General features: G+C 45.3%; 1 protein-coding gene and 1 long non-coding RNA gene across 11 annotated transcripts; one reads left to right on the top strand and one right to left on the bottom strand.

Moving 5' to 3' along the window:
- The first annotated feature begins 3 nt into the window (after positions 1-3).
- On the top strand, positions 4-22557 carry CPSF7 (cleavage and polyadenylation specific factor 7). Of its 9 annotated transcripts, none has more exons than XM_013044599.2 (10): positions 4-108; positions 724-842; positions 7418-7636; positions 8465-8568; positions 8947-9092; positions 11999-12413; positions 12914-13032; positions 15239-15407; positions 16062-16229; positions 20575-22557. In XM_013044599.2, exons 2-9 carry the CDS (start codon positions 789-791, stop codon positions 16222-16224), a joined length of 1389 nt encoding a protein of 462 aa, XP_012900053.1. In that variant the 5' UTR covers positions 4-108; positions 724-788; the 3' UTR covers positions 16225-16229; positions 20575-22557. The 9 variants fall into 9 exon arrangements, with proteins under 9 accessions (XP_012900053.1, XP_012900049.1, XP_012900050.1 ...); XM_013044595.2 differs by having other exon boundaries at positions 8947-9119; XM_013044596.2 differs by having other exon boundaries at positions 37-181; positions 8947-9119.
- LOC123387230 lies at positions 1558-12004 on the bottom strand. Of its 2 annotated transcripts, XR_006601546.1 has the most exons (3): positions 11876-12004; positions 10980-11697; positions 1558-1875 (listed from the first exon to the last, which is right to left on the bottom strand). It is a non-coding gene; the product is annotated as an uncharacterized LOC123387230 (long non-coding RNA). The 2 variants fall into 2 exon arrangements; XR_006601545.1 differs by having other exon boundaries at positions 10980-12004.
- Positions 22558-23379: the final 822 nt, after the last annotated feature.

Raw genomic sequence — 23379 nt, 5'->3', positions numbered from 1 at the left:
TGGCTGTGCGTGTGACGCCAGCGGCGGGGGGGGCGGGACCTGGGGCCGAGAGCGGTTCGCGCGCTTCGGGCCTAGTCCGGACTCGCCGCCGCCGCCGCCATATTCCCGGTAACGGGGGCGCGCGGCCGTGGGCCGGCTGGGCCGGAAGAGGGCTCGGGGCCAGCGCTGAGACTGGGAGGGGGTCGGTTGAGTTTGGGGTAGCCGGAGTCGGCGGGCGGGGAGGGGTGCGGGCCTTTGAGGGAGGAGGCCGAGGGCGCCGGGCCGAGTCTGTGGGGAGGGAGCGGGGCGGGCCTAGTTGGGGGCGAGGACTAGGCCTGGGTGGGGAGCGGAGGCGGCTGGAGCTCCACGACCCGCGGGGACTCTAGCCGGGACCGCTTTGGAGCCTAGGCAGGTGCAGCGGGCTGGGGCTGCGGGCTTTGCCGCCGTCGTTCTTCCCAGCGCCGTCCCAGGGCCCCTAGGAGCAGAGGCCTGGACTTTGCCGTCGCGCCACGGGCAGCTGCGGCGCAACTCGGGTCGGGCCCGAGGGTGATGGGCAGCGAGCCCCGCGAGCCCCGGCGGCCTGGGAGAGCGAGGGGCGGCGCGAGGCCGGGGGCGGGGCGGAGCGGAGCGGGTGGACCGAGCTTGGGCTGCCGGGATGCTGCGTCTCCGGAGACGGGAGGTTGGCAACCATTGCTCTCCTCCTAGCCCGGGACCCTCATGCTTTCTAACTCTTGCCTCTTTCAGGATACCGCAGTGGCATCTTCCTTACTTCGTCCGTTCTCCGGGCTCGCGATCTTCCTTCCGGAGCCATGTCAGAAGGAGTGGACTTGATTGATATATATGCTGACGAGGAGTTCAATCAGGTGAGGGGTCATCGGGAGCGTTGGGATTTCCTGGATCTGCCGAAGAATCACTTTCGTCAAACTTGCAGTGGTTCCAAGCTGCGGCAGGCCTTGCTAGGCCTGAACATCCCTCTATCGGGTCTAAAATTTTACTCTGTCACAGACTTTCAAGACGTTTGATCATTCCGCTTATGTTAATTTTAAGCTCCCAAGGCTTAATTTTACAGGCTTTAAAAGCAAATAAAAATTAGGTTTAATAGAATGGTGAATCAACCTGTGGAACTTGCTCCCCCAGGAGGCCAAACTTGGGTGTCAGTCTCCTCACAGACTAACCACACTTAAAAATCACACTTAAGTTTGCTGTAGTATTCATGAGGACAGTGTTGATACCTGTTCCTTTGCGGACCTTTTTTTTTCCCCCTTTTGTGAGGGAGAGGTGGGAAGACGGGGAGAGACTCTTAAGTGCTCCTTGCCCAGTGCAGAGCTGATCACAACCCTGAGGTCACGACCTATGCTGAAATCAAGAGGAGGCTTAATGCCCTGAGCCACCCAGGCATCCCCATTTGCGATTCTTTGAAAGGGCAGCTGGAGAAATTTGGTCCTCTTCTCCGTAAGATGGTGCAAAAACACAGTAGAAGACGTACTTTAGCATTTAATCGCAGCTTCATTCTGACTGTTTTGGGTCTGTCTTCCTTCTCTAAGTAGTTTGATTCTAGTGTTAAGAGGTACATAGGCATTTTGGTGAAATAAATTTTATTGGTGAATCCAATTGTTTTGAGGATAGAGGTAAAGGTATTGGATAAACCAGTTAAAAAGCACTTGTAGACCCCCTTATATACCCTGGGTTTGTTGGTTAGCTCTTTGTTATGTTAAGGAACATTATGTAATGATTTCCTTTGAAATGATAATCTAACATATTGAGGTCAATCTCAAGAATGTTCCATAGTCTCTTTAAAACTTAATAATTATCTTGCCCAGATTGTTTTCAGTCCCATTTTTACTTGATTAAACTGGTTCTTCCCATTAGGTTCTTTCAGTGGGTATACATAAGGACCTGGAAAGAGGATAAAAAGATTAGAGAAAGTCCGTCCCCTGGTTAGACCTTGACTTTTATACAAGGCAACAGAGGTTTTATACATGTCATTTTCTTTACTTGGCAGAAGTATACATTTAACAAAAAACACATTGTCCTGTTTTAACGTGGAGATTTTAGAACACAAAAGTAGGACAGTATAGTGAGCTTGTACCCACCAGCGTCACCAGTTAATTTGTTTAATTGCCATTTTCCAGGTCTCCTCAGGTAAACTGAGTCTTCTACATGTGACTACCAGTTGACCTAAAAGTTACTACCGTGTGACTACCAGTTGACCTGTATTTAGGTCAACTGGTAGTCACATGTAGAGGACTCAGTTTACCTGAGGAGACCTGGGAAAATGCGGAAAAAAACTTGTTAAGTTCAAACAAGTCAAGTAATTATGGATGAAAAGAAAGATTTAGTATAGGAGTGTAGTTACACACCATTGTTTTCCGTTTACTTTGAATCAGATCTTTATTACTCTTTACAAGTTGTAGGTTGCTTTTGTTTTGTTTTTAATACAAGACAGGAAGAAAAGAAGGAGGTTCTCATAGTATTTATTAATAATAAAAACCCTTCTTCCCCCTTAATTTCCTTCTCTGGGTTGATAACAATGTTGCTGATTCATTTTGAGAAATAGGCAGAATGGTGCAGGTCTAGCCACATTTGGTCTGAAAGAATGGAAGTCCATAATTTCTTAAGCAGTGTAAGTTGGAGGTTCTAGTCAAGGCGCAGGCCTTGTCTAGTGGTCACTGTTTTGTGAGGATAGAAGTCATTGGCCTCAATTGGTTTTATCTCTTCAGTTAGAAAAGGCTTTTTTGTGAGTTTAAGATAGGCCAAAGATGGCATGTGGAATCTAGTAGACATTTATACTGAACAGCTAATATTTAATGCTTGGCACGGTGAAAGAAATATAGATTTTGAATGTTTTCTGTCCATTTGTGGAAGGTCCAGGAGGGGTGTCGCCCACTGCCCACCCCCCATCGCCCCCAGTGAATTAATTTTTGGTAAAGCTGGATTTAGTGTAGTTTGGGGGCTGCTAAAGAAATGATTAAAGTTCTGTTTGGCGGGGATTGTTAAAAGCAAGGTTAGACTGAAGGCAGCCAGTACAGATCGCATTTTAGAATGTTTTAGGAATATTAAGGATTCATCCCAAGCTGACCCATGCACGAGAACCCTGTCACATGTACTCTGCTCCCCGAGCAAAATGAACACAGTCCCTGGATGGAACCTGTGGTTCTGGCTCCCTGATCTCTTATGCCATAGGCTGTAAAAGCCTCTTTTGCAGAGCTGCTTTATTCCTGTCACACTGGGAGTTGAAATTCACAGCTGCTCTCTTGGACTGGGGAGAAGCACTCTGAAAAAGTGAGAGCTGCCACTTTACTGAGTGTTTAGCCTCTTAAGGGAGACGCTTTGCACATTGCCCAATTCTGTTTGCCACTTCCATCAATGAGTGCTTATTGAGCAATTTCTGTTAGTGTCAGGACTAGTGAGCGAACAGGGACGAAATGGATCCCTGTGTTCAAAAGAGGTTCCATTCCTGGTAGTTGAGGACAGTGGATAGCAGGGAAGGAGGGCATACGGTGAGGACTAGACATAGTCATTATAAAGCCAAAAACTTTTTTAGAGCTTTTGTTACAATTAGAAGAACAATGGTATCAAATAGGTGGATTTGAGAACAATAAGTCTTAGCTTTTCTTACTTCCCTCAGATATCAGGAAAAGGTGGTTGGAGGGTAGAAACACTGAGCATACAGGTGGAGAAGTTCTTATTTAAATTCAAAATTGCACAAGTTCTTTTGTATCTAAAAAGTTTCAGAGACCTAATTCTTTCTATGCTATTAAGCAAAATTTTTCTTGAGATTTTCATTTAGTTTTAAATACATACTTACTTTTTAATCTCCCTGGAATGAAACCTTCAGCATCAATGCATGTAAAACATTGTATTTTTCATTTAATTTGTAGAATTAGATTTTGCTTTAATCTAATTCAACACTGCATAATCACCAGCTCATATATGGTAATCAGAAAAACCTCAGGCCCTTAACCTGTTTTTCTGTTTTACCAGCTGAAGAAGTTAAAATGCATTGGTGTTGCAAGTAGATTTAAATCCAAACAGAACTTGATACGTTGTTTCTTCAACAGACTCCTCAACAGGCCTGCTCTGTGCATCAGAACAGTTCCCACCAACTTTTTTGAACCGAGGTTCTATGGCCCAGAGAAACCATTTGAATCTTGTGACAATTTTGGATTCATTGAATCCTTTTGTGCTTCTTAAAGTGGTAAGGTAATCCATATACAAGGTTCTTCAAGGCTTGAGTCTTTCGTGCTCTCTAAGGGTTCCTGAAAGAGTAGATTGTTGGCGTAGGCTTGCAGTCTGGGAGATTTCCTGGTGATGTGTGTGGTCTCTGAGCTGTCCGATCTGCGTGTTAGTTCACTGCCCAATTATCAGTGGTAATTTTGGTATTATAAATTTTAGACATGCATCTCTGAATCCCAGATACTGCCTGGAAGGAATTCCAGTTTGGTTCCACTGAGTATCCAGAATGGTGTGTTTCTTTATTCCCCTTTATGTTTTACTTCAGAATCCTTGATTTAAATTTTAAAAGTGCCCTGGAGTGAAGTAGTGCTCTCTAAGGATTAGAACATCAGAGAGGATCCAGTGGTTTCCCTCTTTTTCCTTTACCTTGACCCATAAGGCATATCCCCATCCATATATATGTATATATACATCCATATATATGTATATATACATATAGTATATGAATAAGTGAATAAATGATTTTGTTTAAAGTTGCAGTTCTTTGAGACAAAAGGGCTATGAAGTATTTTACACTCATTGTATTTGTCAAATTTTTAGCACTTCATTTAATTTATTATCCACCCTGTGCTCTCTGATGTTCTCTTCTCTTCCTCTTCTTTACATACTCTTTTTATCCAAGATGCTTATTTATTTGTAATTTGACTACATAGAACAGTCTTTCTGTGCTCACTTGTCTTCATTCCTTTTCTTTGATTTTTTTTAAGATTTTAGTTTTTTAATTTTAGAGGGAGAGAGCACATCAGCAGGGGAGGGTCAGAGGGAGAGGGAGACAATTTCAGTTAGACTCCACGCTGGGTGTAGAGCTCATGGGGCTCGATCACGAGATCACGACCTGAGTGGAAACCAGGAGTCTAACTCTTAACCGACGGAGCCACCTGGGTTCCACACTGCCCCCACTTTCTTGTTTTTAAATTCCCTCTAAAAAGTCTGTTTTGCCATTCCCTCTGATATTTTTACAAGGTATAAACTCTTCTCTTGTGGGGTTTTTTAGAGTATTTGTAGTATTTGAAATTATTTTTGCCTCAGGAAGTAGAATACTTTCCCCTTTCCTGTCAGAACAGTGATGATGCTATTTTTGTGTGTATGTTCTTCCATTGTACTTGAGATGAACTGAGAAACTAAAAGATGATTTCCAGAAGTTTGTGATATTATATAGGTCTAGGAATGAATTTTTTAGTGAGTCCCCTCTCTAGTCTCACTTTAGAATCTACAGTTCTTATGATGGAATTGAACAGAGAAAGTTACTGGAGCTTCCCGTCTTGAGTTGCATTGGAGGAAGTGCTCCCTTTCTTCAGGGAACTAGACAAGTTACTTATTTTTTTTTTTTTTTTTTTAAAGATTTTATTTATTTATTTGACAGAGAGAAATCACAAGCAGATGGAGAGGCAGGCAGAGAGAGAGAGAGGGAAGCAGGCTCCCTGCTGAGCAGAGAGCCCGATGCGGGACTCGATCCCAGGACCCTGAGATCATGACCTGAGCCGAAGGCAGCGGCCCAACCCACTGAGCCACCCAGGCGCCCTAGACAAGTTACTTAATTAGGTTTTTCCTTTATTCCTTTTTTAAAAATACAGCAATGATGTGAATGAGCTATAGTTCCCTTAAAACACTTTGAACATCTGTCTCTGTCATTTTGGCAGCATCATCTTTAGCACTGTTGGGATGTTTTAGAATATTACCTGAAAAAATACTCTCGATCCTTAACATAAAAAGAGCTCCTTGAGATAACATCACAAATCTGAAACATTAAGATTTCCTGGTAGTAGCTCTTATGGTTTTAGGACTTGGGGTATATGGTGTTAATTTGGCTGCTATAAGAAAATACCAAAAACTGGGGGCGCCTGGGTGGCTCAGGTCATGACCTCAGGGTCCTGGGATCGAGCCCCACATCGGGCTCTCTGCTCAGCAGGGAGCCTGCTTCCTCCTCTCTCTCTGCCTGCCTCTCTGCCTACTTGTAATCTCTGTCTGTCAAATAAATAAATAAAATCTTTAAAAAAAAAAAAAAAATACCAAAAACTGAGTGGCTCATAAACAACAGATTTACTTGTCATAGTTCTGGGGACTGGAAGGTTGAAGTCAGGTTTGGGTGGCAGAGAGGGCCCTCTTCGGGTTGCAGAATGCCAGCTTGTATCCTCATGGATACAGAGCAGGGCAAACAAGCTCTTGGCTTGATGAGGTTCCACCCTCAAAACCTGGTCTAATTGTAATTCTTTCCCAAAGACCCCACCTCCTGATACCATCACATTGGGGAATAGGTTTCAACATAGCACTTTTGTGGGAACAGGCAAATTCAGCCCATGGTAGCAATAAACAAGTAAACCTAACACATAAAGTATACTTCGCATTATGTTTTTGGAGTACATGTTCATGTTGTAAATGCTTACTGTGACATAGCTTATGGTGTGGGTGTTTGTCCTTTTTTCTGACCCTTAGATTTGAGAGAACTTCACTGTTTTTGTGTATCCTTGAACATCTCTGGTGTTGCTCCGAAAAGTCTCTTATTTATTAAAAGAGTCACAGTAATGTATTGGAGCTGCATTATCATCCAAGAAATAGTAAGGGAAAATCTCCCAGAGTATTCTTTTCTCTTTTTAAAAAATGTTTCTTTGATGGTTACTAGAAAGATGGGTTGTTGAGTTTTAGAGCTTCTCTGAGTCATTTGTGTAAATCTGAAAGTTTAAAACAGTAGCTCTGATTGTTTTTTTGCATTCTGGGTTCTCACTTTAATATGCTTTTCCCCTGCTTTTTATTTCGAGATGAATATATTTTCATTAAATAGAGTAGTAAGTTTTCTGTAACTCTTGATTTTGGAAGTAGCACAAGATGTGGAAAATAAGTTTTCGTTAATCTTATATGTGGCCCTTCAGAAGCTGACCTCATTGACAACAGTAGCAGGTGCATCTTTATGCATTCTTAATTTGTTTTTATAATTATCATGTACCTTTTGATTCTTACAGTTGGCTGAAGCTGGAAACATTGCAGACTACTAACAGGGTCTTGAGAGAAAAACCTACAGAAGCATAATTCAATGGAATGGTTTTAAGTGAAAAATTACTCTTACCTAGTTTCCTAGAGTAGAACAGGGAAGTTTTTGTATGTTGTTTTATCAAGTATTTGACTGTGGATTCTAAGTAAGCTAGAATAAAACAGAACAAATCCAGTGGAAGGTCTGCAAACCCACCTTTGCCAACCCATCTCTTAGGACCCAGAGTTCAACAATACAGATCAGATTGACCTCTATGATGACGTGTTGACAGCCACCTCACAGCCCTCAGATGATAGAAGCAGCAGCACTGAGCCACCTCCTCCTGTTCGCCAGGAGCCGTCTCCCAAGCCCAATAACAAGAGTCCTGCGATCCTGTACACGTACAGCGGCCTCCGCAATAGGCGAGCTGCTGTCTACGTGGGCAGCTTCTCCTGGGTGAGCATGGGGAACCAAAAAGCCTTCTGGGTAGGCTGGAGGGAGAGCGCTGGGAGGTGATGGCATTTTCAAAAACCACTGTTGCACTGTTTTGTGCTCTGATGGGGTTGGATTTCTTTTTCCTGGGATCAGGTTGGATTGATCTCTGAAAGAGAACTATCCTGAGGACGTACTGGTGCCGAAGAAAGCAATAAGTGGGTAGTTGCTTTTTCTGCCATCTTGTTAATGCCCCTGACCCTGGGGCTTTATGTCTAGCAGGGTCATCTGTGGGATGAGATTTCAGAGTGAACACCTTGAACTCTTGGTGGTCATTCGATGGTCCTTTGATAACGATGGGTGACAGGGATCAAAGACCTTGATAGTTTTAGTATATTCAGGGTAGGTGGCGATTGTTGTTTTGCAAAAGTGACAGACATGTTTTGAGGCTGGTGGAGGGAGGGTCCAAATTAGGAAATGTACATACTGAAGGAAAAGTCCTGACAGTGGTCAAACTGTAGCCTGCTAGGTCTCTCACTAAAAGCTGTTAGTAATCATTGTTTTAACTCATGACAAGGTAGCCCAAATGGCGGTCAGAGTTAAAATAGGTTTTAATTTTCTTAATCTCAAAAGATGGGGATTAGGAAGGGAGTGGGGGGCTTTGGAATTCTGGGTGGGTGAGGGTAATCAGAAAAGCCTGCACTAATTGAACTGTTGATGGGCTCTTGGGTTTCTGTGGGAGGTCATGGCTGTGACTAGAATCCTAGGTTTGGGGAAAGGGTTTGGAACATTCTAGGTGGGGAGGGGGTGTAGCTCTTGACATTTCTTCCTTTTCCATCTTGCCGGCCCCAGTGGACCACAGACCAGCAGCTGATCCAGGTTATTCGCTCTATAGGAGTCTATGATGTGGTGGAGTTGAAATTTGCAGAGAATCGAGCAAATGGCCAGTCCAAAGGGTGAGGTCTGGATTTGAGAAGTCCCTTTTAGTTTGTCATCATTAGGATAACAGATCTATGATGTATTTTGGCCCTGGATTTTAATCCCTCTGACCCCTGGCCCAGGTTACTGCCTTGGTTTTGACAGACCACCTTAGAATGGGGACCTAGCTGCAGTGTAACAATGTCCATCCATTGAGGGGCGAAAAGAACTAATTTCTGATTCCAAATAATAGGAAGATACAGACTGACACCTTTTCATTGGTGCTGGTTTTGTGTATGTTGTATTAGCAAGGAGTTTTTGCTTTACCCATTTTCACTAAAAGTGGAAGAGAGTTTCTTTGTTCCTCTCTTGCTTGGCTGGTAGATCTCACTCATTTTTAATTTTTCTTCCCCAAGGTATGCTGAGGTGGTGGTAGCCTCTGAAAACTCTGTCCACAAATTGTTGGAACTCCTTCCAGGAAAAGTTCTTAATGGAGAAAAAGTGGACGTGAGGCCGGCCACCCGGCAAAACCTGTCACAGTTTGAGGCACAGGCTCGGAAACGTGAGTGCGTCCGAGTCCCAAGAGGGGGTACGTGGAGACCATCTGTATGAAGGGGGCAATTTTGTGGGTTTGTTTTCTGTGTGCGGGTTTGTTTTCTGTGGTGTGGGCTCTGCCTCCGGTGTGGAGGAGTTGGGGGGAAGGGGTGGGGGTGGAGGGGGTGGGGGGGTTGGTAGCATGGGCAATTAGTAGACCCAGAAATGAGGCTGTGTACAAAAAAAAGCCCTGCGCTGAGAGGTAGGTTCCGGGTTATAGTCTGGTTCTGCCACTGACTCATTATGTCACCTTGGGGAAGTCACTGTACTGCTTAGGGCCTCTTCCCCTCTCTGAAATAGATACATGATGTTTAAAGTTCCTGTCAACTTTAAATTATGTGGTTTTGTGTAAAAAATCAGTGTATAAGTGAATAGGCTTAATTGTAACATGTGTTCTTTGTAAATTAACAAGCAGCCACCCTAATGTGCAGGTAATATTTGTAAAGATGGCTATAATCTTATCATAAACATGTGCTGGAAGGGTGCTTTGTAAGAAAGCAACCAAAAGGTATGTTGGAAAAGAACAGTTTAACAGTATTTCTCCAGCACTGTCCAGGGGACAGGGTGCCCATTCAGTTACCTGATGTTTTAATTTTTAATCTGCTTGGCAAGTATTTCCTACTAATAAAGCTGCATTACACGACCTTAGCTTGATGCTAGTTTCCCTGAGTTCACCTTACTCCCATTGTTCTGATTCTGTACTCACCAAGCCACCTTCTGATACTAATTTGGTTTCCCAACTAGGCTCTCCTACTGGGAAGAGAATGCGCTGACCAGCCGACACAAGTATTCCGGTCTGCTTGGCAGTTATATTTCTCATTGTAAATTAATAAATTGGCATTCTGGTTTATGAATCAGTCTCTTGTGAGTTTGGTTAGTGTGAATCAATTTTCTAGGGTACAGTCACCCCTGGGTGAACTTCTAAAGTCGAGTTTCTGAATCTGCGAAACATGAGGACCAGACCTTGGATTTTCCTAACCTCACAAGGTGTAGCCACCCTGCAAGGCCTTGTCCGAAGCAGCAAACTGTCTTTTCTTTCTTTTCTGACAGTGAGGGTGACGGGTGGGGATCGTGGGGAAAGTGTCATCACTTGCATTCTGTCATTTCTTAGGTTCTGCTCTTAAAATAGTGCTTTGTATTGATCGGGTGGTCCACTGGGATCTTGTATTGATTGATTGAAGGTGGAGATAGGCCACGTCTCTCTTGCATAGGAACAACTGTTGTTCTCCCTGGATTGAGCGCCTAGATGGTTATAGTGTGAACTCCCATTGCTCTGGGTTAAAAGGCACATACTTTTCTTCTTTAACAGCTTGAATTTTCAAGTTCTTCTGTTTCAGAGCTTTTGTATGATTTGACCCTTTTCTGACTTTCCTAAGCTGCATAAATGTACACAGTTGCATTAGGGATAGCATTCCTACTTGCGCTTAGCTGTTTACTCCTCGGTGTTCCCTTTCTTTGCTGAAATGATGGCAGTGACTGAGTGGTGGTTTTCTGCTCTGTCGCATAGTACAGTACTAAGTACAGCTGGTGGACTTCTCTGCTTAAAAATGGTTGCTCCTCTTGGGATTGTAGCCATAGATACAAAACAGAACCCTTGCACAAGTAGGAAGAGTAGCTAGGAAGATGGCTAACTTTCAGAGGATCCCACTTGCTAATACCTCTTTCTTTGGTTTGAAAGAACTCAGGGAAAAAACAGGTTGCCGTGTGGATGAGACATGAAGCACAAGTGTGCCATGATCGGCACCAGTGATAAACCACAGAGGACAAAGCGAGATGTTTGCTGAGATGATGGGTCCCCCCCAGGCCGGAAACTGGAGTTGGGTTTACCAGCAAGTATAGTTTTAGGAGCACTCACCTTTCTGTCCACATTTGACTGCCAACAGCATCTCTCTGCTTCCAAGACTCCTAAGGCCATGGGATTATGTTCTTTTGGATTCCACATGAACCAGGCTTGGAGTACACTGTTAAATTGGCGAGAGTGAACAAGTTTAACTGAGTGACTTGACAATGGCCAGCCATATCCCCAGCTGTAAACAAGCATGTGTGAGCCCCTCTTGTGCCCAGCACCATACCGGCGTGCTGTGGTGATCCTCCTGTGGGGTACAGTGTTGGGGCCATTGAAATACAGTGGGAGTTCCCCAAATAGGAGGCTTTTGTTGTTGTTGTTGTTAAACTAAACTTTTACTAGGAGTCCCTGCTGTCGGCTGTGCCATCTGCTCCGTCTGTGGGCACATCTTACCTTGGCTTACCTCCCATTTTCTCTCTACTTCTCACTTGACCTCTAGTCTTCTGTGGCATATGTCTCTTCCCCATCCCAGTGACAGTTTTGGTATGTGGATGGGGGAAGTATCTATCCCCTGCCCTTCTCTCACTTATCCCAGATTCCCTGCAAAGAGAAAATTCCAGGTGCCCAGTAGGATAGTACTGATCTCAGGTCAACTAGTACTGGTCAAAGGAGAGAGGCCCTGAACCTCTTGATCAGGGACGGGTGATTTCACATCTGCTTGAATCCGCCAGAAATGTAATGAACATACTTCCCAACAGTGTCATTTTCTCATGGGTTAATTAGGATCCTGCATTTAGAAATAGAAAACAAATCGAAGGATAAATTAAGTGTGAAGCACAAAGTTCTAGATAAAGAGCATTCTTTGATAGGGAATTGGTGATAACTGCGTTCTGGATTTATGAATTAACTAACTTGCCTCTGCCCTTTCTTTCTGAGGCCAAATAAAAAGGAGTAGATGATTTTACCTTCTTCCTCAGGTGCCTGTCGCCTTCTTCAGTATGGTGTCAGAGGACTGTGGCTGAAGGATCTGGTTCCATGGGTACATGTAAAGGTTTGGGCAGTAACGTTAGTTCTGTTTTCCTTCATAGGAATACCTCCTCGGGCCCATTCCCGGGATTCTAGTGATTCTGCTGATGGACGGGCCACACCCTCTGAGAACCTTGTACCCTCATCGGCCCGTGTGGATAAGCCCCCCAGTGTGCTACCCTACTTCAATCGCCCTCCTTCAGCCCTCCCCCTGATGGGTTTGCCCCCACCCCCAATTCCACCCCCTCCTCCTCTCTCCTCAAGCTTTGGGGTCCCTCCTCCTCCTCCTGGCATCCACTACCAGCATCTCATGCCCCCTCCTCCTCGATTACCTCCTCATCTGGCTGTACCTCCCCCTGGGGCTATCCCACCTGCCCTTCACCTCAATCCAGCCTTCTTCCCCCCACCAAATGCTACAGTGGGGCCTCCACCAGATACTTACATGAAGGCCTCCGCACCCTATAACCACCATGGCAGGTAAGGACTATCTTGTTCCTTTCAGATCTGAGCCAGGTATAGTAGGGTATACCATGTGTTAAGCATTTTATTCTCCCAGGGGAAGTGAGTGTGAATCTCTTGTGTTCTCCCTTGTGGAAACTCTCTTGTCATAGTATTGAGTCCTGGGAAATAGTTAACCATCTGTTAGATAATGTTTTTTATTTGGTGTTTCATTTGCATCTAAGTCTCTTGACCCAAACCATGTCTTCCGCATCCGTTTTTAAGGAGCTTGATTAAATCAAGTGCTGTATGTGGCTGTTAGGGTTTCAGTGAATGTCTAGCGCTATCAGGTCACACCAGAATTACAAAAGAATATGTTGTAAATGCTGTCCTTGAAGAGAATGTGAACACATAAAACGTGAGCAGGCTGAGAAGCGTGTAAGACATTATATAGGAGAGCATGATTAATACTGTATGGTAGGATCTGGTAAAGATAATAAGAAGTGTGGGCAATCAGGAATGGTGTTATTTCTGTGCAGCCGAGATTCGGGCCCTCCGCCCTCTACAGTGAGTGAAGCAGAATTTGAAGAGATCATGAAGCGAAATAGAGCAATTTCCAGCAGTGCCATTTCCAAAGCGGTAGCTGGAGCCAGTGCAGGTAACTCACCCTTAACCTTTGCCATTTTCTCCTTACCTTTAGTTTTTCCATGTTTTGTCATTTTCATTGGCAAGAAGTTCAGCAGGATAAAATTGGAGCACTGTTAGATTCTCTAGAGTGGCACATTTTGGGTAATATATAGCCTGCTTGAACGGCTTTGGGGAAGCTCTAGTGGTGTTAGTCTGTATCCAGACCTGCCCCATGAAGACAAACTTAGTGACTAGATTATAAATAACTAATAGTATCTGATTGTAGTTTTTGTTGTAGAGTGAAATGCCTGGCCTTGTGGAGATCTCAGTGGTTCATCAGTGGACCTAGTGTCTTCGTAGTACCTAGTATAGATCCCAGGTTTTTTTAGGACTGATACCCCAACTAGATGTGGTTTGATATGGAATCTCTTTATATATTTGGGGTCTAGACAGAACTGCTGGCCTCTCTGTAGCCTATTCTAGAAAGAGGCAAGTCTGTTGGGTGTCATCGTAAGACATAGGATGCCCTTACAGCTAACTTCTGCCCTGCTGTCAGTACTAAGTGGGCAGAACCAGAAGCTGTGACTCGGAGAGCCCTGGCATGGAATCTTTGGTTCTTTATAGGGTTCTGGTCCAAGTTTCACATTATGATATGAGTCATACTCGCTTCCTTCTTGTGAGTTTCCCACATTAATGTAAATGTAGACTGTCAGATCTCCTAAGAAGTAAGTTAACACTAAATATTACCATCTGTTTTCTGTAATTTCTCATCTTTGGCTGCAAAATTTGAATCCACAGAGTAGGTTAAAGACAGGAAATACATGTATTCTCTCTCTTTTTTTTTTCCCCTCCAGAAAACTTTCATTGACATCTGAAGGATTTTTTAATTAGAAAGTAATCTGTGCTCATTTTAACAAGTCCAATATACAAAGGAGTATAAAGGAAATAGTCGTTGTACTTCCTTATCAACTCCTTCACTTAGAGAAATCAGTAATTGAATTTCTATCTCCCTTCCTTTTTGTTCTCATTTAAGTCATTCAAACCACAAATACTTAATGAATGCCTACAAAATAAGCAGAAATTCCCCATCCCAGGAGAGCTGACATCCTGGTGTTCCTGGACCGCCACAGAATCAAAGTTCCTCCACAGTTTCTGATCTTTTCTCACGGCCCTGCACAGAGGAGGCTGCCAGTCCTCATCCCTGGACCCCTGTCCGGTTTCATGCTTTCCTCACATTACCTTCTGTCTGGATGTGCTAGATTTAGCTTGGGAAAGCATTCTGCAAGTACCCAGCCCCTGACCACGATCCCTGAGCCAGGCACTTGCTCACCTTTGGGGAATGAAGGGGCTAGTTCTTGATGGCAGCATAATTTAAAAAATACATACGTATGAATACACTCCACATATAGACGTGTTAGATATACGTTACATATACATGTGTACACATCTGATTATAGATTCAAAATAATTCAGACTTAGAAACGTACTGTGGTAATTAATAAAAGTCTATACAAGGACCACCACCAAGACCACCTTCTACAATTTAGTGTCTGTCCCTCATATTTTTTTTTCTGTGCATATGACAACATATATAGAATTTTTATTCTTTTTACAAAAATGGAATATTGTTTTTGCAGATTTTTAGAAATTAATATATTCTGGACATCTGTCAATATATAATAATACCTAATTTTATCGAGCCCTTACTGTGTGCCTGGCACTGTGCTAAGCGCTTTACGTGGATTACTTTGTTTACCTGTAGATGTATTGTGTGCTTTTTAACAACTGTGTAGTATTTTATAAAACCAACATCCCATAATTTATATAGCACCCTACTGAGGGAACTTTTAGGTTATGTCTAATTTTTTGATAAAGTAATGCTGAAACAACATTGTTAAGCATACATACTTGTGAACAGAAGTAGAATATTCTTAGAATTGCTGGGTCAGAAAGTACGCACATTGTTTATTGTAATGGCTATTGTCAGATCACCCTCAGACCACCCTGCTCCGGTTTGTACATCCACTAGCAACATCCGAGAACCTCTGTCTGATTGCAGACCGGTGGAATATAGGTGCCGTCTACTCTTCTACCTGCCACCTAAGCCTCATCCATCTTACCATGGTTCTGTGGGACAACTAGTTACTCTTGCTTTGTGTCCTCCTGAGTTCTCCTTTCGGTCCAGTTAGTTTACTGCCTCTGCTCATCCTTGGCCTTTCCCATCCGTCCCCTGTCAGGGGATTACAGTGACGCGATTGAGACGCTGCTCACAGCCATTGCTGTTATCAAACAGTCCCGGGTCGCCAATGATGAGCGTTGCCGTGTCCTCATCTCCTCTCTTAAGGACTGTCTTCATGGCATTGAAGCCAAGTCCTACAGTGTGGGTGCCAGCGGGAGCTCGTCCAGGTGAGTTGTTGGTTGCTTCAGCAGCCTGCTAGCCGCAAGCAGCCCTCTTCCAGGGATTGGCAGGGGGAGGAAGAGAGCCCAGGGGATCTGGCAAGGCCCTGGCTGGAAGAGCCGGCCTCACCCTGGTGTCTTTAAGGGAACGGAATTAATCAAGCATCTGCATCAACACATGTCGTAACGTCTGCAGTCCGTGTTGTCACCCAACACGGTGAGGCAGCGGGCTGTTTAGGAATATAGACTGGTGGATAGTTAAGAACATGGGCTTTGAAGCCATACGTGCTTGGATTCAGATCTAGTTTTGCTCCCAAGTACTTGTATGGCTTTGAGTATAGCAGTCAGCCAGCTTTCCAAACACTCTTCTCGTCTTTGGAAAAGGGACAATAGCAGTACTTCTCTTACAGATCTATTGTAGAGATTAGGTGAGATAAGCATGTAAAGCTCCTAGCACTGTGCCTGATGCATTAGTAAGATCTCAACACATTTGACTGCTACTATTTTCCCAAAAAAAGACTAGCAGTCCTCAAAGAGCTAACATTCTCAGACATTGGGCCCATAGTAGAAAAGTGGTTCAAATACCGGAAGACGCGAAAACACAACACTCTTGGAAGGCATGTGGTAGGTTCTCCGAGTGAGGCTGAAGGATCTTTCTAATAGGAAAAGACATCGGTCCCGAGAGAGGTCACCTAGCCGGTCCCGGGAGAGCAGCAGGAGGCATCGGGACCTGCTTCATAATGAAGATCGGCATGATGAGTATTTCCAAGAAAGGAACCGGGAGCACGAGAGACACCGGGATAGAGAACGGGACCGGCACCACTGAGCAAGGTGGGACGAAGCCCCGCTGCTGGCTGTGGGCGATCTTATAAAGGAAAAAATACTGATCATGAAGAGTCTGCTCTTTTTGAAAGCGAATTAAGAGAAAGGGAGGACTTTTTGACTTAGGTAACAGAAAATTGAGGAGGGCAGCTTTCCTGCTCTTCTTGCTTGTTTGGAGAAGTCTCACCCTGAAATGGACCTGAGATTGAGCTGGTTTTGTCTCTTGTCCGCCTTAACTGGTATCTGAGAGACAGTTTGGCGTCCGGGCTGAGAACACAGTGTCTGCTCGCCGTGTTGCTTTGTTCTTCAGTTTCCTCATTTGTAAGTGAAGATAGCACGAGCAGCTGTCTCCCTGAATTCAGTGAGACAATCCGTCTGGAGCATTAGCACTCCTGGTACTCGTCACATACCAAGTTCTCAGTAGACGATATCCAGTTATATCTTCACCCCACTAAACTTGCAAGGTGTTTTCAGGAAATTGACCAGGACAGAAAAGTAAGACCACTGCCTACTTGTAGGTTTTTGTGGCACTACATGAATGATTTTTAAGAATTAAGATCTATTAAAAGGATACTGAAACTCAGGATGCTTTAGGAGAAAGCTGATCTGGAAAAATAATCATGTTTAATAATATAGAGACTGTGTGGAGGGTATTTCAGTGGAAGGATATATTTGTTTGGGGAACAAAAAACAAAAGCAGAAGAGTTGTAAGTGGAACTATATTAACTCAGGTTATGGAGAAGTTGAGTTAGGCTTGGCTGGGTTTGGGGGCTCCAGCTGTGTCCTCAGGACTTAACCCCTCCGCGTCCCTCAGCTCTGCTCTTTCTCTGTCTTCATCCTCAGACAGGCCTCAGTGGTTGGGGTGAGGGAGGGGTGGGGGGAAGGCACCACAGCCCCATCATTCTATCCTACCGATTTAGCTAGCCCAACTGAAAGCTCCCAACAAAATTTGTTTCTAGTATATAAGCAAGCAAGAGTAGTTTTGATTCTGTTTCTCTGGAGACCTTTAAAAGCAGTCTAGACTCTGGCTTGGTTCTTGGAAGCTACTGCATGACCCAGATGACTTTAGTATCTCATCTTGACTTTGGTTCCACATCAGGTGTGTTATGAAAATGTCCTCCGTGTGTGTGTGTGTGTGTGTGTGTGTGTGTGTGTGTGTGTGGTTTTTGCAGTTTGGTTGAGCTGAAGAGATAGTGACTGGCAGGAGGGTGAGGAGCGAGAACGGCTCTCCACCATGCCTTGGGGTGGCTAGACAGGTGAATGGATGAAGACAGGAAGAGAGACCCTTCCGCTCCCTGGGAAGGCCAGGGTAGTTCACCAGCAGTAGCCGGACTGTAAACAGAAAGTGCAGTGTTTGGCCTACTGACAGCGTCCTAACAAGAAAAGAGTTCTGTCCTGTTTTCCTGCCGCCCTTTACTTTGTTGTTTGGCATTATCTGCCATTAATATCCATTAATATAAGCAGTTAGAGCTGGAAATTTCTTTTTACCTTCTTTAGGTGGTGAATGAGTGGGAAATGAGAAGTTAACATTTTTTACCTGCCTGCCTTCTCTGTTCTTAAACCACTCGTTTATTCCACAAAATTTTAGAATGCTTGATGTCACGGAAATCTAAGCTAATCCATATAAAATCAACAGACTGTGCGTTCTAGATACTTCTTTCTAGGTTTTGCAAACAGGTTGAGATTGGGGAGGTACCCATGTATCTCCAGGGCTCTAGGGCGAGTGGAACTCACAAAAAGCTCTGGCCTAATTCGGCCTCCGGGTGGGTGGGAGGGTGAGCATCAGGGTAAACCTCTGTTCCTGTCTCATCCCTTCTGTGGCACCAGCAGCGTTTCCCTGCTCTTGTTTGAGCTGGCACAGCTGCTAGTGTTGCTGTGGGTCTGGGGCCACCCCTTCCTTAATCCTGCTGCTCACAGTGTGGGTCCTTCTGAGTGGAAGAGACTAGAATAGTGACCAGGGAGGTGTTTGTCCGTGCAGAGCATGAATTACAGGCTCCGGGGCCACTTTCCCTTTAGCAGTTAGAACATAGAACTGCATGTCACAGTTCCTGGCAGCTTTGCTTCTAATAGCCTTTTGACAGAAGTTGTGAGATCCACTGACAATTAGTATTTTGGGGACTGAACATCTGAACCTGAAACAGGAGCCGTCATTTTGCTCATTTCTTCTGCCTGTAAAATGGGCTTTTTTTTCCATTATGAGGGTGATGCACTTTGGATAACTCTGAAAAACCTACAACCCAGTAGTTCCCAGAAAACAGTCATTTGGCTGGTACAGGCCTATGACAAGAGGAGGAAAAGGGAACTCTGAAACAGGTTTTCTGGGTCCCCATGTTTTATCCTGTAGATATGTTGCTCATTCCTTCCAGATAACTAGTCCAAAAGAATTGCATCAGGCACCCCAAAAATGTCATTTTCTCACATCTCATCTTAAGGACTCTGCATTCTATCTGCAGTCACCAGGTCCTGACATAGGACGTCTCATGTTGGGGAGATGGTGCCTGGGCCCATTTAGCTGGAGAACTGTGCAAGCTCTGTGTACAACATGTTTTAGTTAGAAAATACTAGGGTTCATATTGTATGGACAGTGTTCCCTGAGAGCCAAAAGGTGTGTCTGTCTGGAGGCAGCAGTACAGACAGCAAACTTTTCTGTCCCTTCTGCCTCAGGGTGGACACCACCACTAGGACACAGTCTCATTGGCCACTTGGGCTTCTGCCTGCATCCAGACATTACCACCTAATGTATCCACAGGCTCTAAAAACTGGGTGCTACAGTTGACTTTTCCTGATGTACTAGTTATCCTGTGTTTTGTTTTGTATGGACCGTTCCCAAACTACATCTGTTTTCAGGTATATGTGTGTATGCCTTGGAATTTGAGGATATCCTTAGGTAATATGTGGCTTTGGCTTCAACTTCTCGTGGTTCTTGGCTCATTATTTGGAGATATTATCCTACTTAAGATATAATCATTCTCACCTCATTCCTTTCCTCCTGGTCCAAGGAAAACTAAACATTGTGTTCAGTTTTGATCCAGTGCGCAAAGATTGAGAAACACAGATGGGGTGGAGTGGAGAGGCACAGAGGGCTTCGGTTTTCCCTCACAGGAAATGAGACAGATGCCTGCAGTATAGGTGTTTAGAGAAGCCGGAAGGCAGTGGCCTCTGTAACAGATTCTGGGAATCCGAAGCGGAAATCTTGCCATTTCAGAACATCAAAGGATTGGGCAGCTTGTGGATTCTCCCCCCACCCCCTTGGATAGCTCCCCCAGGTTACAGAAGAGCACCCCATAAAGTGAGCATTTGTGTGTAGGCTGTGTTGTGGGTTTGGCCTTTAGCGGAAGTCACAAGCCTGAATTTAATCTCCCTTTCTCTTGTTACCTAGGACTTCTGTTTTATGCGGTCGGATTGACCAGGCCGCTTCCCAGCTTACTGATGCTGCCACACTGGAAAAGGGCTGGGCGTACCAGGGACCTTAAGTTTGGTAGACATGTGGCTTTAACAGTGTCTTAATGTTTGGCAGAAGTTCTTAATTGTGCTTTTAGGTTTCTTGAATGGGGACTACTGGTTCTTTCATCTCCATGCTCTGCTTTCTGTTCCAGCCTGGCCAGATTACTCTTGGTATTAGGCTGTTTCTTGGTCCCTCACTCAAAGTTGTCTGGGGAAACACATAGAATCCCTTGAGCTTTAGTACAGGTTAGAAGATCCCCGGCCCCTTACGTGTATGCACGCACATGTACTTGCAAGAACACTGTTTGGAGTCTGTTTTAAACAGGGCTTCTTGGAGAGAAAAGTTTAGTAGGAGTTTCCTGTGTAAGTACATGCTCCCTGCTAGGGCCTCTTGGGTGTTTGGGGTGAACGGATTTGGTTATATGCACACTTATTTTCTTACCATTGGACCTCCCATTTCCAGATTTTTACCCCTCCCCTTAAGGTAAGCTCTGACTTGCTCAGAACATTTTCTGAAATGGTATTTAAGTTCCCTGCGATATTTCCTTATCACGACTCTCCTTGGATTGTTGTAGTTTCCATACTTCTCTGGGCAAAGTCTCCTTTTCAGTCAAACTGCTTTGAAACTTCGTTTCATTGTCTGTTCTCCCCTAACCTTAAAGTGAGATGTCACTGCTTTTTTCTCTCTACTCACTGTAGCTCCTGCAACCATTCCCTCACTGCGCACAGTGCCAGACACCCCCAGACAATCCTGCTTTCTTTCCTTCACTTCCCCAGGCTTGCGTTCTGTGTATATACCCTACTTCATACATTGTAACTTCAGAGGAAGCCAGTGTAACTCGCGTAAGCCCATCAGTCAGAAGGTAACCGCTAACGTGTGTTTTCTTTTCTTCTGATGTTCTCATTGCAGGAGTCTGGTTGGAAGCAAATGTTTTTTTAATGGACTTGCATCTCCTCACCTTGATCAGGACTAAAGGACGGAGGCCACTCCACCCCTCCCCCTTCCTCCAAACCCCTCACCCCCTTCAGACACCCAGGGAATACCCTCTGCCCTACAGGACTGAAGACTGCCTGGCAGCCCTCCCAGTCCCACCCCTCCTGTTTGTCAGGGGAAGGAACCTGAAGACTTTGTGTGGTTGGGAGGGCTGGCAGACAGGAAGAAAACCTGTCAGGCCCCTGGTCTCCACAGAGAATGGTGCTTTGTCCAAGAAAACGTAGGAGTTTCTGATTCTCCAGGAGCAGTTCAGTGGTGAGGCTGATAGGAAGACTTTCTTCCCAAAGAAAACAGATCCATGCAGGATCTGGGAGAGTGACTGGGTGTGCCAAAATATGCCCAGGCTCCTGCCCTCCGCACGAGGCTTGGTGGGGCCAAGAGGGTCCAAACCCCTTGCTAACATACCACTTCTTTGTTTAACTCCTTTACCTTCCCAGCCCTTTGAGGAGGGACTCTGAGAACAGAAATTCCCTTACGAGAAGCTTCTCCTGTTCTTGCTTTTCCCTCTTACATATTGACGGTTCGTTTCCCTGACCTCCCAGAGGGCTGAACCTTCCCACCTCCCTGCTGCCCGGCCGCCTCAGTGGACTTGCCCCTCCTAAGTAGAGAAGGCCCCTGAGGTTGCTTGCTGCTGGGGAGCCTGGCAGAGCCAGTTACCACCCTCTGCTGCTTCGTGCTTGGTTGCCTCTTGGAAGAACCCGCTGTACTAGGTGTTCCCTTTCCTGGGGCTTTTTCATTTCACACGTGGAGCCCCTCCCCCAAGAAGGCTGCTTCCTTGTTTTAGAGGAAGCTACTGCCCTTGGGAGACGGGGACATCGGACCTCAGCAGTGAAGAACCCTTGCGAACTCCAGGAGCGGGAGGACGGAGGCGGGTTGGGCAGGCTGTGGCCTACTTCCATAGAGGCTTTCATTTTTCAGGTTCGATGTGAGCATGGGCTTGCATCCCCCAGGTACATACCTATTTTACTCACTGTGGGAGAACCTGGCACTAGCAGGCAGGTGAAGTCACAGATTTGGTGTCTTCCCACCTTTTGACTGTTGATGTATTAATCGTTCCCCTCGCTCAGTGTGGAGGTGCTTCCTACCTCTGATGAGCGAGGAGGAAGTGGGGCCTGACTCAGGTGAGCTCAGCTAGAGTTCTAAGGACCACCACTCCGGGGGCCATGTTCTACACGGGCAAATGGAATTGCCTTTCCCAGAACATCCAAGTTGTGCTGTGGTTGCTGCCGCAGGTAGCTGCAGCAGCAGAGTCCTGCGGTACCCGTGGGGCGACGGCTGCTGCCTCTGCGTGCATGTACGGGGCACATGACATCTAACGGGAGAAGAGACGTGGCATGTGAGACGCAGGGTCCCCCGAGACCCTCTGGCTCAGAGGGGAGAGACTGAGTTGGACCGGAACCCTTCCTCTTCCCTGCACGTTTCTGACGTAGCCCTCAGTCCGTCAGTGAGGGGGTCCCCCCAGGGTTGGAGAGGCACATTCCCTTGGGACAGAGGCTACATGTTTGTAGCTTTTTTCCCCTTGTCCCCAACCCCGTCCCCACCTCCACTTCAGAACATGGCCCCCCGCCCGGCTGGCCAAGTGTTAAGTGATGCGCTTATCCTCGAGAGCAGCTCCGGGTGTCTTTTTAAAATGTAGAGAAAACCAAGTAAGGTGACAGTTTAAGGAAAAGAAAATATATAGAATACCAGAAAAGCCGTTTACCCGGAGAATTTTTTCTCCCCATTTTTGTTTTGTTTTTACTCAATGACACAAATTTTAGTTCTATTTCCTGATAGCAAAAGGAAAAAAAAAAAAACCCAGCCCTCAAAAAGGCCAAGGCCCCGTCCCCCTGTTGTCGGTGATTTGTTTGTCTTTCTGATAGGTTGAAAATTGTGTAATAAACTTGATGACGCTGTCAATCTTTTATACTGCATTGTATTTTTTTCCTTTTGTAACAAAATATTTTTAAATAATAAATGGGGTGTGAGCTGTTTTATGGATTCTGCATTGAATAGCTTTGTTGAGGTATTTGGGACCTGGGCCGGGGCTGACGTAGAGGCTCTGGGATGGCACTGAAGCCCCGAGTTCGGAGCTGGAAGCGCCGGCCGGGCGTGTGGCAGCCTGCGCGACTCTAAGGGGCCTGGAGCGCAGGTCTTTGAAGCGCCCCTTGAGGGTTAGCTTGCTTCCTTAGCCAGCTAAGCTAAGGGAAGAAAACTTCCACGTTGTCCTTTGTCCTTCAGGATTCCTAAGGTTTGTTCTCCGAGTAAATGCCCTCCCTTTACAGTTCGCTTCTGATGTTCTCAAGTTCAGGAAGGGAAGGCTCCTCTGCTCAGAGTCTGGAAGTATGCCTGCCAGTGCCCGCTGTGAGCTGAGAACCAGAGCTGTCCTGCCTTTCACGCAGTGTTGTTTGAAGAATCCAAGAGAGCAACGTGAACATGTTTTGGAAACTGTAATGCTGTCTAAACTTTAGGAAGTACAGATTAGAAAGTTTAGCAGAGTGTTGTGGGTGGGCTCCTTGGAATTACAGAAAGCTTCCGGCTTTTCAAAGAGCCAGATGAATCAAGACAAGTGTTACATGTACAAAAAGATGAACAAGAGACCAGGTGGTACATAATGTGTACTGGGACCTGCGAAGGCAAGATCAGCAAAAAAACAAACTTTGGGGGGGAGGGAGAACCCCAGAAGCTGACAACGCACAGCATGAGGGAAATAGGAGTGTGCTCTCAAGGCAGGTTCCGTGG

The sequence above is a fragment of the Mustela putorius genome, unplaced genomic scaffold (genome assembly GCF_011764305.1).
Source record: "Mustela putorius furo isolate JIRA1106 unplaced genomic scaffold, ASM1176430v1.1 tig00000127_pilon_pilon_pilon, whole genome shotgun sequence".
Classification (NCBI taxonomy): domain Eukaryota; kingdom Metazoa; phylum Chordata; class Mammalia; order Carnivora; family Mustelidae; genus Mustela; species Mustela putorius.
This window is presented reverse-complemented; position numbering and strand designations above follow the sequence as displayed.